Below are 15,116 nucleotides of genomic sequence, written 5' to 3'. Positions count from 1 at the left end.
ATATCAAATTCTATAATTTGTGTAACATATCTTTCTAGCTTTCAGACGAGCTATGTAAGAGAGTTTTGCATTTCGTTATTTATAAACTTTATTCAGAAAAAGTATTTTCCTCAAATAAATAACGGCTTTTTTATTTTATTTATTTTTTATTAAACTATCAATTTTGCTTTAAGTGTAATGCATCCTGTAATTTACAAAGGGGCTGTTATATAACATAGAGTACTTATAAGCTCCAAGATAATTTGAAAGTTATGCAACCCATTTAACGTTTGTATTATGTGGGTTGCATAGCATCCTGTTTCTCATTGCCTCAACGCTGTGTGCACACTTTTCTGGTTGCTGGTACTGCTGTCTATTTCAAACTTATGTAAAGGAAGACAATATTGCTTTGAAAACTAAAGTAGATATGAAAGTACAACTGACATATTTCGTTTTCATTTTACAACTAGTATACAGTATGCAACACTGTTATATGCATGTTCATCACTGTTACAAGTATGTGTATCACGTTACCTGTAAGTACGTATCACATACGAAGTCCAGATTCTGGTCTTTCATAGTGTTGGTGATGAACAAGGATCGTTACTTTCAAAGTGAATGAGTATAATAGAACGTTTACTAGGTAATGCATAAATGGAAATTAATTCATAAACTCTTCGACAGGTGGCGATGATAAATTACGAAAAATCTCTTACTAGTTAAAATGAGATAATATTACATGAAAAAATCAAGTAAAAGGTTAGATCTAGTTGAGTAAGCGCATTGCGCCATTCTTTTTCCAACGAAATCAATCAAAGAGAATGTGTTTTTAGTGGACATTTGCTAGAACACCTGGCTGCTTCTATCGGGTAAAAGATGCGCCTCTGTGTCACTGCTTCTACGATGAACGAGAAAGCAATATTTCACTTAACGTACTCAGACATTATCTCATCCATTCATCATTCGTTCTCCTTTAAAAAAAAATCGACTAATAGAGGTAAAGGATCGTTTCCAGGCAAATTTTGATCAAATGTTTTACAGTTTTAAAGAAGAACACTGTATACACTTTAGAATACTTACGGATAAAAAATATCTTGTCCAAAGGCAAGTTCTAGCCCAATTACTTACCGTAGATGATGGGGCTTCTAAGACAGTAGAGCAAGGGTAGTGTGGGTAACTTCCCCGTATAGTTGAAAACATCTGTGCAGAAAACTTGGGAAATAATTGAGAAATAAGATTAGGAATACCATGTATACCAAAACTGAGTAATTATGAATTACTTTATAAGGAATCGCGTACACATGTCAATATATCTCCTTATACAACATTCTAATTTCTTGTCCAGAACACAAATTCCTAGCACGAGGTATAAACAAGCGTAAGCTAGAGGTTAGTATTCAAGTCTCGTAATCAGGAGATCTTGGATTCAAATGTAGTGGCTGGTCATTCTGATTGAAGTTTTCCAAGGCTTTCTGTAGTTCCACTAGATGAATGCACGGATAGTACTTTTAAATATAGTCCCTGGCCGCTTTCTTCCAGTTTCTTTCCTATTATTATTGTTATTATTATAGATTCATATAATTCCAGGCAGAGTTGGAGTCATGGGGAGCACGGCGGAAATCAAATAATATCCTGTTGCCCCAAATGGGTTCGTTTGTTGTGTTTATTAAACTTGTTTAATACTATAGCACGGCCAACAAGAGATGGTCTCTGACGTTTCTTACCACATGCGGTGGGACATTGCAGCCCCTACTTTGATACCAGTGTTACCAACCACGATCACTCTGTCTTATACCATTAATTAAATTGCCACTACAGTTGCACCGAAAAAAACCTTGACACGCGAGTAGTGGCAATGTCACTGCGAGCTATCAGAGACGTTCTTTTACTGGGCTATAACAAGAGCAAACGAAAAAAGCTCGGTAGAAGTAGTACCGATATCAACTGCATAATGTGAACGAGGATTTAGTGTAATGAGTCAAACATTGAATAATTTGAGGAATTGTTTGCAGATTGTAACTTACCAATCTCCTTTTTGTATCCATAAATGGTCCACTTTTGCATTTCTTTAATGCCGATAAAATGCGACAATGTGGATAAATCGAAGCTTTACTGTGCTACAATCCTCCTGAAAAAGTAAGAAATTTTGAAGAATGTTCATATGTATCTCACCTTTTCAAGTAAAACATAAGTGATGTTTCTCTTTTAAAAAGACAACTTGTTGTATGCATGTTCATTTAGTACTTCTACACTTCCTGGTGTTGTTTTGTTACTTTTGATAATTGTTTTGTTTAGCTAAGTCCAGACTTTGAACACAAGATATTGTTCTGATCAGAGGAGACTCCAAGAAAAATATTTATGGCCATCTCAGAATTTTTTAATCCCACTGCCCCTAATGTATATGCCAATATACTACCCATTGTAATCAGTCTATCCGCCCCCTCTGGTAAATCAAGAAATCGAACCTTGAAAAAAAACAAGCTTTACGTATTTGAAGAAGATTTAATAGCGTTAAGATGAATTCAACTCGAAGGCCGGTTCAATCCCAGATGTGGTCTGAAAATTTTTATTCTTATAACTTCGTTCCATTGAGGATCTAATATTCACCCAGCCTCTTTAAAATTAAAACCTTCGAAAATCCAGTGGAGCAAAGGTGCAGGAGGAAGTGTTGACTACAGAATCTCAAAGTCTAAAAGGCATTTCGAACTGGCCGAGTTAAGACGATTATAACGAGGATGGAGCAAACTGGTGCAAAAAAAAGGGGGAACGAGGTAGGTGTGATAGAATAAAACTCGTGTTTCAAGGTACCGTTTACTCATGAGACTAGAGCACTGAATCTAAATAGCCACAACATCGATTTGTGTGGAAATAACCAAAATTTTCCATCAACGCTAGGTGTGCTCTCATGTGTGTGGTATACTACGAATACGATGAGTAAACCGTGAATTTCAGAGCATGCAATTGATAATGACTAGACGTGAAGAGTATATACATTCATATTCTGGTTCCTTGTTAAGCATCGTTTCGTTGTTCTCTAAAAAAATGTTCAATGCGGAATAAACTTCAAGTTAAGAAATGGAGTGAAAATAAGTTGAATTTGTATATGACTATAAGGAAAATAAAAGGTACAGGCCAATGTTCCCGTTCCTATTCCTTACACTAAGTCATGTTATTCTGCAGTTATTAAGGAAACTTACTCGTGTAAAGTTTCCGAAAATTTCATGCGAAAAAACTCACACACAAATTTAAATTATCACTTTTAGATTTTTAATAAAAGTTTACTAACACTATTTGTTAGGATTATTAAGGAAATGTTTGCTTATGAAATATCAACAAAAGTGCATGAGTCGTATTTGAGAAAATGTCATGAAAAAGTACTCACCCTGAAGAACAAACTACTCATTGTGGATATTTACGTAGAAACTAATTTATTTAACATTATAGAGTTATGAGACCTAAGTGTTAGGTACCATTCCGTTATTTGTCTGGTGAGAATAAGAAAAATTCAGGAAAAACTTCGCTTAGAGCGGATGGCCTGTGAAAAAGCTTTTCGACCCAATATCTCTACTGAGAATCAATCCCGGGACTGTTCTCATCAAAGGCGAGAGCGTCAGCGACTAAGCTACATGAAATCACCCATGTTAAATAGTAGATGCGCGTCTAATAGAGACACATACTGAAAGCAAACTACGAGAGAGATCATCGAAAGCTCTTAAATCAATTGTATTCGTTTTACAATAAATGACTAACAAAAGAAAGTTATTATGTGTACAATTCAGCCTTTGTACTTTACAGTGCTTCCATTTATCAATTAATGAGAAATAATCCACATTTTTTCTTCTTTTTTCAGCTGTTCATTGCGAGCCCATTAAGGTAAATGACCAACTGCTGACTGCTCGAGTGGAAGGCAGCCGCTTGGGACATACGACGCTTTTCCAGTGCCCTCTTGGATATAAAGTCAACGGAACCTCCAATATCACTTGCCTTGCATCAGGTAAGAAGACCCAAAATCCAACATCCCGTTTCCATATTTTACTTTATTACAATGCCATTAGAGCGTACTTCCTGGTTTACTTTAAATCGAATAATTCCGATAATTTTATATCTATATCATTGATATTACAAAACAGTTTAAGTTCTAGTAAAACCATTGATAGTGGCAGTCTATGAAAAGTACTACACTTTGAACCTGATGATAATAAAGAAGAATGTCTTATAACAGAATTTCTCGAACTTTACGACCTTGTAATTTCTTATTTTCATAGAATTGCTTCCGACAATTTTTTAGTAACTAGATACCAAAGAAATGATACTATAATAAGCAGTGGCGTAAGCAAGGGGAGTTCCGGCCTTCAACAGTCCTTCCTTCAACAAAGTATTACGGAAAAATGAATATTTAAAAAAATCATGTTTGTCCTGAAAGTATATTAGATTGAGTGCTCAAACCCTTCCTTGACGAAAGTCTGCGTACGCCACTGATAACAAGTAACAAATATAATTAACCAGTACAACAGCCATTCACAACTAGCGAAATAATTACTGTTCTCACTTTTATTGCGATGACTTCGGTGGCAATACGGGGTCTTCGGAAACAACAACTATCAATTTCAGGAAATGAATCATCTCACAAAAACATGAAAAAACATTATATATATATATATATATATAGGGTGTAGACCAACCTGGGTGCACAAATGCTTCCTTTCGGAGTTATAGGCTGCCGAAAACATGAAAAAATGAACTTTAAATGTTCATAGCTCCAAAGTTATGGAATCTATCGTAGTCGGATCAAGACTTTACTTAGGAACTAATATGTACGCTATCGAAAAATACATGTGTCAGAATCCTAAGGTACTCACATAACAATTTTTATACAGGGAGTTTGGCTACCGGCATTTAATCTGTAGTACTCATCAACAACTTCTATAAATTTTGTTGCGTAAGTACCACAGGATTCTGAAACCTGGATAGGGCAGATAGTAGTTCCTAAGTAAAGTCTTGACCCGATTACGGTAAGTCCCATAGTTTTGGAGCTATGGGCCTCTAAAGTTCATTTTTTCATGTTTTCGGCAGCCTATAACTTCGAAAGGAAGCATTTGTGCACCCAGGTTGGTCTATACTTTTCGTCTTATCTTGGTGTCAAGAATCACCTCCCATACGTTGTCGGTGTTGTTTTGAAACACCCTGTATGATAGATAGATAGATAGATAGATAGATAGATAGATAGATAGATAGATAGATAGATAGATAGATAGATAGATAGATAGATAGATAGATAGATAGATAGATAGATAGATAGATAGATATAGCATATAGATCAACAGGAGAACCAATACAATAGCAACCAGCCCAATTCATTTATCTTCTTTTTGTTTTATTCCCATCTGTATCATATATACACAGCATCCGAAAAGTAATGTTTTAATAATAAACTTAGAAAAATGTTTTTAATACATATTTTATGTTTGGAAGGTGGGAATGTGAAATATGTGGATATTCCATCCACAACGACAGACTGATTACGTATCGATTGACTATTGCCGACAGCATATGTGGAAAGTACTAATTTTTGCTTTTATTATTTCAGTGTCTGTGTGTGCGTGTGTGTGTGTGTGTGTGTGCTTTATTTATAAACAAAGGTTAATTATCGATTATTAGTATGTTATCAATTAAAATTGATAACACTTATAAGATGCAACTTGCTCTCATCAGTCTACTTCAATTGTTTATTATGTTATTCTATGTTTATTAAAGCATATAACAAACTTTTTGTGACCCACTAAACATGTAATGCTGACTTATGCTATTCTTTTCCATTTATGTAAAAGTATGTATGTATCCACAGTGTGACATTCCATACTGTGACACTCTCATAAACTGTTGTATAACCTTAAATAAAGCAAAAAGAAAAAATTCCCTGAACAACTCCTACTTCACCAAATTATCCTCACTCCTAGGCCACTTTTCGTCTCCAGCGTGGCTAGGCGGTTCCTTTATATACCCCCCGACAACTTCCAGACTTCACTGTTATGCAGATGATTAAAATATGTTAAAATGTACGTAAAGGTGAAAGGTTACAGACAGACGCCGACTTTTAAGTTTTTCAATGGATGCTCAGGCCTCGACAGTAACATCAAATATTCTTTTTATTATCTTTTTTTAAGTAGATCTAATAGAGCAGCGATTCCCAAATTCTTCCTGAGAGACGAGAAAGACTATCAAGAGCTGGTGAAACAAAATAAACCGTGAAATTATTTTTAACTTACAAAGGCTATTCAAGAAAATAAAAAATAGCACGATTTCCGAAACGTTATATTGAACAAAATTCCTAAATATTAAGATTTTGTTTGTGAATTTCAAACGTGTTTAACAATACTGGCCAAAACAAGGAGACAGAAAATTATTAAAATAATAAGGATTACAGTCAAACCTTTAGAACATTTGAGGATAATTTTAGTGAAAATAGAAAATGATTCAACTATCCTGTAATTTACGTAAAGCATTTTACATTTTAAAAAATATAAATTAACAACATCAAACACCACGTTCTGTAAAGAAATAATTATACAAAATTACACTCACGGGTTATTATTACCGTTGTAACGTTGTATCACTCGATTCTCCATATGCCATAAACCTTAAGGGTTTAAAATAGGTATTGATAAATTATTATTCAACACATATGTATCACTATCTAAAATTAATCTGGGATCAAATTCACTATAGTTTCTCTTCATTATTCACCGCATGAAAGTATAATTTCAAAGTTAATTCCAACGCAAAAATTCATTGGATACTCAGCACCCATTGTTACAGACATTGCAAGCTTGGCTCAATGGAATCGTACGCTCTTGACAGAAGACAAATAAACTGGGCTAAATAAGTAAGAATATTTTCGGTGTTTTCAGCTAGCCTACAAAGAATAACAATTCTTCGAGTCAACGAAAAACGAGTATAGCACAGTACCATAGCCAAAGTAACGCCAAACACAACCTAAAATTATCGCTCTTCCTAACCCGCAACCTGTCTTTGTTTCTCATAAAAATTTTTGTGTACCAATTTATTTTCATGTCTACTAAAAGTACTAGCTCTACATTCTCTCTAGTTCTTACCATACTCTTTTGGTAAATACGGAAATTGTACTAGTTTTCAGTTCCTGATTTATAATTTCCAGTTTGTAGAAAACCTCATGTTATACTTCTATACCAAGTCTGTTCTCGTCCCTGTTTCACATTCACTGGGTTCATGTTATATCCTACCGCAGGGGTGCCCACAAAGGGGGGCTATGACGCAAACTGCGTCATTGAAATATTCGGGGGGGGGTAAAAATCTATATAAATATGTTTGAGGGGGTGTAAAAATTAATCGAAAATATTTTTTTTCATGGAAGAACACCTACGGATAGACAATTGAGGGGGGGTGCGTCATGGACATGAGGGGAGGGTGGGCACCATTGCCTACCGTGATCTGACATTTTGTTCTCGAGTTACAATCCTTAGTTTCATTATTCCGACCAATTTTCGGTAGAGATATAGCTTAGATTGTGCACCCATATTCGTCGATCTTTATTTTTAGTAATGTTTTCGTGTAAGGATTCATTTTCCAAAGTTGTTTGGTTGTTTCTGAATCAGTGATGATCTCATGGGATGGCCCGAGGGAGGAATTGTTCCTCGGAGAAAAAAATGAAATGAAATCTTTAAGGTTTACGTCCCACGGTTATGCCGGTTAGGCTAAAGGGGACGGTGTTTATGAGAAATGAGTGAAATGGTGGAATGAAGAAAGTGGGAGGAAACGGGAGAACCACGAGGAAACCCACGCACACGGTGTTTGTCCACTACAAAGTTCACTTGGTGGGAGCTGGGATCAAACCCGGGACTCCAAGCACCAAAGGTGAACGCTGTACCACCGCGATTCCTCCCCGGAGAAGCGAAATTCCCCCTGGGTATATATATGATCATGCTCCGAGCACTTACGGTCGAAATGAGCAGACAGCAAGAATTAAGTGGATATGAAACTGGCATGATCATTGGAGCCCACTGATTCGACCATTCAATATGTAAAATTTCCAGCAAGTTTCAGATCCCACATGCGTGTGACCTAGACGAAAAATGGGAACAAGAGATGTGAAAAACCTTAACTCCGACCAGGGTAGCCACGAAAGTTGTCTTTAGGAACCAGTTGTGTCTCAGACGCGTAGTGAAAGTACACCTACAAAAATTTCTGGAAACTCTAGTTATAGAGTTTCGGTCGGCGAGATTTTAAAATAGATTTCAATGGATGAGCTACGGACCATAGGCCAAGGATCACACAAATGAATGAGTGCCACGATTACGTGGTACAAAGCACGGCTCAAGTGTGGCAGAGAAAGAGCAGCATGTAAAGTGACGAATTACGCTACATGTGGCAATTCGATGGATGTGTAGATATGGCATTTGCTAGATGAGCGCTACTTGCCGCGGAGTGCACTACGAAATTTGTCTTAGAAGAATCAAGGTGTGGGCTTATGTCTCGTTGGTTGGACTATAACTCCCTGGAACAATGAATGCCGACACCTATAAGCAACCCTAGACAATTCTACACTAACTAGCCTTTGGAAACTTTGGCAGTGGGCTGTTTGTGTTTCAATATGCTAATGCCAGAACCCATAAAGCGAACGCCATCATAGAGTCATCTAAGGAGATGAAGGTGCAAGTACTTGAATGCCCTGCCCAACTTCAACCCTGTTGAACATATTTCAGATTACTTGGAGCACCAATTGAGGAACCGACTGTAACGCCCCAAAACCACAACTTCGGTCTAGAAGGGGGCGAGCGGGGCGGTCGCCTCGGGCGCTGATAACAAGAGGGCGCCGAATGAGCAAGAAGAAAGAAAAAGTATTGGAGATGAGTAAACGACGCGTCGCCCCGAAATAGTATTGATCCTTTATGAAATTAGTATTGTTGTCAGTTTGCAAAGAAATAGATTTGTTAAAAAATTTCTTGCTCGCTCCGCTCGCAACCCAAGCGTTTCAATAAGAGTCACAACAAATTTTTACTTATTTACTTTAAAAAGTTATAATATGTGATTTTTTTAATGACGATGTACACTGAGAAAAAAATTGTAGGTGGCGTACTTATAAAAGTAGGTTTCATACATAATTCCTGTAGTTTTTGGACAACGTACAGCAGACGTATAACTGAAAACGCATGTTTTATAATACTTTCTGTATAAGTGTTCCATCTATACGTACTTTCCGTATGAAAAAATATAGACGGTCAGGATCTCACATACAAAGGAACGTATATAACATATAGATAAGGAATGTAACATAAGTATATGCATGTGATATACGGAAAACTGTTAGATGTCAGACATCCTGCAACGGCATGAAGTAACATCTAAGGGCAGTGCATATGTAGCATATGGATAACGTATGCTCCATACTGATTTCTGTAGTAAGCAAGAGGATTCCGTTTATTTGTACAATATACCGCTGTCCGGAGAACGGATTTTTCTCAGTGTGATATACAAGGTGTCGAGTAATGACTTATAGTCTACGCATGATCTTTTTCAAAATCGGAAACGGTCAAAGTCTGAAATACGTGTTTGGCATTTTGATGCTGTTGCGTTTACTTACTTAATCACACTTTTCTACCCAAAAGGATTAATCACGACGACGGCGAGAATGAAGGCTTTGAGAAATTCGCAAAGAAGGCTCCTTCTGAATTTCCGTTATATTTCACAAAATATTTTTACCGTAAAAGAATAGTAATTAAAATGTTATTTGTGTGGTCACATACAGAATAAAATTCGAGAACGTTACAATTATCACTGGAAATTAATGTTGTCACCCATTTCGAACATTTTAAAAGCACATAGTTCCTAATGTATTGAAATTTCATTTTTTTTTATCGTTAGTAGAAACCAGGGTGGATTGATTTAAATCAGTCTGATTTAAATCACGATTTAAATCAAGATTTAAATCACTTGATTTTTTAAATCAAAATCGTTTATTTAAATTAAATTCCGAAATAATTTAAAGTGAAAATAAGTTAAGTTTCTGTTCTGTTATTTCAATTATGGAAGATGATAATCATAATACAATGAGACTTAAATGTACAGTATATACAGCATAGTATTAAAACAAGTGTCATGCAGAGAATGATTAAAGAAAATTCTGTTTTGAACGGGTAACAGGACAATTTTTTCTTCTCTTCGTAACATATGGTTTATATTGTAAATCCTTAACTATTCCAACGGGGAAATCACCATCGATATTTAAGACAAAGATTCTTTTGTGTGCGCGTCTATATATTTGTTCCTAGATAATAGGGCATATTTAGAAGTGTCCTATCCCCTCTCCGAAATTTTGTTAGCTTTTATAACTTTAGGCAAAATTTATGTATTTCGTGCCGCAATCTAGTTACAATTTCCTTAAGAATATGCTCCTGCCAAGTATCAGTAACTTTTGTGGGGAAAAAAAAGTGTCACTTTGATAAGCGTTGCTGTACTTTTTCCTTAACGCTTAACCTTTTAAATTATATCACCTATTTTTAGGTGAGAGGATAAAATCTTCATTTTTCGATTAAAAAAGTACCAATAAAGCTTTTTACTTCGTTTTTTCAGGACTGAAGGCATTATAGAACACGTTACATATGCTTTCACGCCTCTCTGCGTCGAGACATAGGATGTGATGACGTCATAAATTTAAAAAAGATATTTTTTGTTGTGCCTATTTTTATTTTTTGGCGGGCCTACATTTTGCATTCAGAAGACTGAAATTCTGCACACTCGTTCAGTGCACCCTTAGTATTTTTCAGATGATTTTAGATCTCTGCGTGAAAACAGAGGGGTCCAGAGGGGCAAAAATATATATTTAAAAAAAAACTTTCTTCGCGATTTTTCCGCCTAAGATAGAGACATATGAATAATACCATCTGAAAAGCGGTTCTATTCTGAAGAGAATGATGTACGAACCATAATCTTAGGATAAATAGGGATGTCTCAGGAAACTAACCTGAGGTCCTGTTTTATACGGGAATCTGGGGTATTTTGGGATATTTTTTTCGCGGGCTTACTTTTGCATATAGAAGTTTGAAGTTTTGGACACTCATTCACTGCATCCTTAGTATTTTTCAGACTTGTTTCAGATCTTTGCCTTTAAACAGACGAGGTACAGTGGGTAATAAATAAAAAAAAGGGGGATATTTCTTAACAGAAAATCCTTTTTTTGTGTGATTTTCCAGGCCCAGATAGCCTACACGATGGAGACATTTGAATGGTACCGTTTGAAACTCTGTTTTATTCTGAAGAGAATAATGTACAAATCATGATTCAAAGCTAAATAGGGATTCTGAGGAGATTTTTATATTACATCTGGGTCATCTGGGATATTGTGGGGATGTTCTTAGCTCATTGTTAAATATTTTTCCCGCCCTTACTATTCAAGATAGAAACTTGAAATTTTGTACACACATTTAGTACACCCTTAGTATTTCCCAGTTGATTTTGAGATCTGTGCGTTAACACAGGGGAGTTCAGAGGGGATCAAAATTTGAAAAAAAAAAAAACAGAAAAAATCCAGACTTCTCTCAAAATTTTCCGCTTTAGAGACATGATAGGGAAAATGTGAATGTTGCCGTTTCAAAGGCTGTTCTATTCTGAGGAGAATGAGGCATGAAGCATGATTCTAGGATAAATAGGGATGACGTTGTGGTTGCTTGACTGAAAGTCTATAATTTACCAAAAAAAAAGCCATAATTTAAAATTGTTAAGAAACATAGTTTGGGATTGGTATAGGTTAATGACTGGGGATTAATTCAAAATTCAACCCCAATACTTTCACTTAAATGGCATAATTGGCATTTAATACTAATTCGTAATGCTTTTTCTTTAGTTCGCGACTTGTATTATACGAGGAGAAAGATTCGATTTAAATAAAAAAAATCGATTTAAATAAAAAAAATCATGAAAAATGATTTTTTTCCACCATGGTAGAAACATAAATAGATGTAAATTCCCATAACAGTTCTCCAAGTGGATTTGTATACAAGCAAAGGTAGTTTTGTCAAGTTTAACAAAGAAGTCCAAAATAGGCCTTTTGAAAACTGCTCTTACTTGTAAAAGAATATATAAGTATCGCTTTTAGCTGTTGCAATGGTCTGTCCAAGCAGCTTCATAAAAATTCAGTATAACATAACAACAAAAGCTGCTCCTTTTATATTTAAAAAAGAAAAGAACAGAAATTAAAAAGCTTGATGATATGAGTGAAGGGGTCGCCGAATTCTACTTCGCCCCGGGCACCGAAATCTTTAGCTACGGTTCTGGTTCTATTTGCTATTTGCAGGAAGAATGAAAGACAATATCTGCAGAAGTGTACCGCCATCTTGTGAGAAATCTTTCCTGAAGAGTTGAAGGTTATCACCACGGCGAATGGCAGGCCATGTCATACTAACTCCTTATGAGTGCAAGGTGAACAAGTTCATAAGTGAAGTCCCATGATGGCAATTCCAAATATAATATATTAATCAAAGTATATTTCGTATATTTTAGTGGCAAATGCTTAAGGGCCCAAATTGGAATACTAAAACAGTGGTGTAACTCACCGTCTCCAAATTGCTAGTTTGGTGTCGTACTTCTTGGTATCCAATGTCTTACATTGCAATCCAACCATGATCATTAAATCCAAGCCCTAATTCTATGCAACGACAAAATGCTCGTTCATAATGTATAGTAAAAAAATCAAACAGTAGTCTCCACGCTGGCCAGTATACAGTGTAATAAAAATATAGTGTAATAAGAATATAGTGCAATAACCAGACCTTCAGCGTAAAGCAAGGACCTAAAATTCCACCTTGTCAATTTTGACGAATGTCCATGCACAAAATCTATAATGGAATATTCTTTTATTCTCCTTTCCTTAAATGAAACTTTCTTCCATGGTTTTATCATACTGTATTCAGACATCTCACTAATCGAACGCATGTTCTATTAAAAATTGAGAGTTAAGTATGTTGTATAGTAAGTATATGTTTTAAGTATGCTGTGTATACTTAGTAGGATGAGTTCAGTAGTATAGGTAAAATAAATTGTTATAGGGAAAATAGGGAACAACAGGTTTCTCAGATGCTAAATGCACAAACTCATTTCTGACACTACTCTCTGGCCACAATAGCATTAAACATTGTAGATATAGACGATATTCTGCCAAGGGAGGGAAGTTATTGAAAATGTTTTTCTGCAGTGCACTACAAATGTATGGTTTCTTCTTAATATCTAGCACATTTATTGTTTCGCATTTTTAATTGTAGTTTCCGAAGCTGTGCTTCATTTACTTTCTATTAAGTTTATGTCATTATTTTTGTTTCATTATTTACCCACAAAACATACAATTTTCTGTAAGTCACTGTTTGGGGTAATTAGAATCACAATGATCATGATCATACTAATAAAATTATTCTTTACTTCACATTTTCAAGTCGATACATTTTTAAAAATTAAAATGAGACAAACGACATTATTTATTTAATTACCTTAACTTTATGTAATATATGATTATGATGAATGATTATTTCTATAGTTAAAAAGAAACTATTTGTTTTATGTTTATTATTATATTAATACGGGATTTTTCATGATCCCGATTACTGCAAAGTCCAGGAAATGGGAATCATTGTAGTTGTCTTTTTTGTGTGTATGTGTGTGTAGCTAGCTTTAGTTACATCAGAATTGTATATGCACAAGACGAAAGAAGGTTCCTAGAAAAGGACCTAATAATTGACGCTACATTTCATTTTTTTTTTTTTTTCGTTTGATATGATTTCCCTTAAATGATGCTCATTACCCCCCTACAGTTTTCCTTTATCGTTACTGGATTAGCCAGACTTGTTTCTGTTTTGGTTTCAGTTTAACGTCTCACAGTTATGCTACGAGGCTAAGCGAGATAATGCTGATGACAATAAACGAATTGATTGAATGGAGAAAGTGGAAAGAAACAAGAGAAGCTCGAGAAAAAGCATGCACATGATGTCCCTTATTCAGTTAACTCTCTTTCCTTCATCTCAGTTAACTCGGATAGGCTTCTCTATATGTTGATAATATTATTAATTTATTATAGGTAGCATAAAGAAGTAGCATATAAGCATATAAGAGCATCATTTAAGCATATAAGAGTGATGTTTATAGGTAGCATAAAGAGGTACAGTATGGGTAAATTATTTAACAAATTACATGGCTTCAGAAATCCGAAAGTTCAATGTAGCACAAACAACAGCTCGCAGCGAGTCTATCGATTTTTCAGAAAATATAGGTAAGTCGGTTGAATTGCAGTACAGAAGTACATCTAATTGTAGACCGAAAGGAAGAATCGCTGCTCATCCCTACAATCCCACCCAAAGATGTGCATCTTAATCTTTACTGTGTATTTCGTTTTACATTAAAAAGAAAAAAGAAAAAAACTCACATCAGGTATAATTGTAAAGAGTATGGTAAAAGCTATAGCTAGAAAATAGAGCTGCCTAAACAGGAGAATGTAGAAACACTGCCTCATTCCAGACGCCATCAGTATGAAAATTGGGGATTGGCTCAGGAGAGTAAATATTGAGTTCGAGACGGCGTATTCCCTTGTGCTTTGGAGTGCGAACAATCAAGTTCTTTGTAGACAAATAATGAAATGGTAGCCAAAATACAGAGAGACAGAAAGGCGGATCGAGATATAATTTCAGTTTCTGCTAGTTATTATTTTGGTCACGATGCTGGGCTATGCTGGCTCCTCGATGTCTTGAAGAATGGTTGTTGTTCGTCGACTAGCTAATAAAATGTGTCCGCCAAAAGGCGGACTATATCACTCCAGGGCCTCGGTCCAAGCACCAGAAACACTTCTACTTATTCAACCTAATTTATTCGATAAAGAACGATTCTAACAGGCCCTAGAACTTCTAAAAACATGAGAACAGTTTGCGCCGAGCTCGTAATGTCTATAACCTCCCACTTTTACGCACGACTTAATAGATTCTAATCAACTCTTAATCAGCCGAATCCGAAAATATCGAGGGTTTATACGGGATCGATCTAGGCACGCTGGGTCGAAAATCTGTCTAATAATTAGGTAGAGTGGTGGAGCTCAAGGAGGTCTCTCTGCTTTGTTTCCGATTTTATAG

At 35.6% G+C, this 15,116-nt stretch overlaps 1 protein-coding gene across 1 annotated transcript in view; it reads left to right on the top strand.

Annotated features, from left to right (window-relative positions):
• hig (locomotion-related protein hikaru genki) overlaps nt 1-15,116 on the top strand; it is a 484,097-nt gene that overhangs the window by 453,404 nt on the left and 15,577 nt on the right. Inside the window, exon 7 of the mRNA XM_081765381.1 lies at nt 3,830-3,973. Within this exon, the coding sequence (XP_081621507.1) occupies nt 3,830-3,973 (144 nt within the window). The remainder of the gene's footprint in view (nt 1-3,829; nt 3,974-15,116) is intronic.

Source organism: Thermobia domestica, chromosome 7, assembly GCF_964235325.1.
Source record: "Thermobia domestica chromosome 7, izTheDome1.hap1.1, whole genome shotgun sequence".
In the NCBI taxonomy this organism is placed as follows: domain Eukaryota; kingdom Metazoa; phylum Arthropoda; class Insecta; order Zygentoma; family Lepismatidae; genus Thermobia; species Thermobia domestica.
The sequence above is the reverse complement of the archived record's forward strand: the minus strand, read 5'-3'. Positions and strand labels throughout refer to the sequence as shown.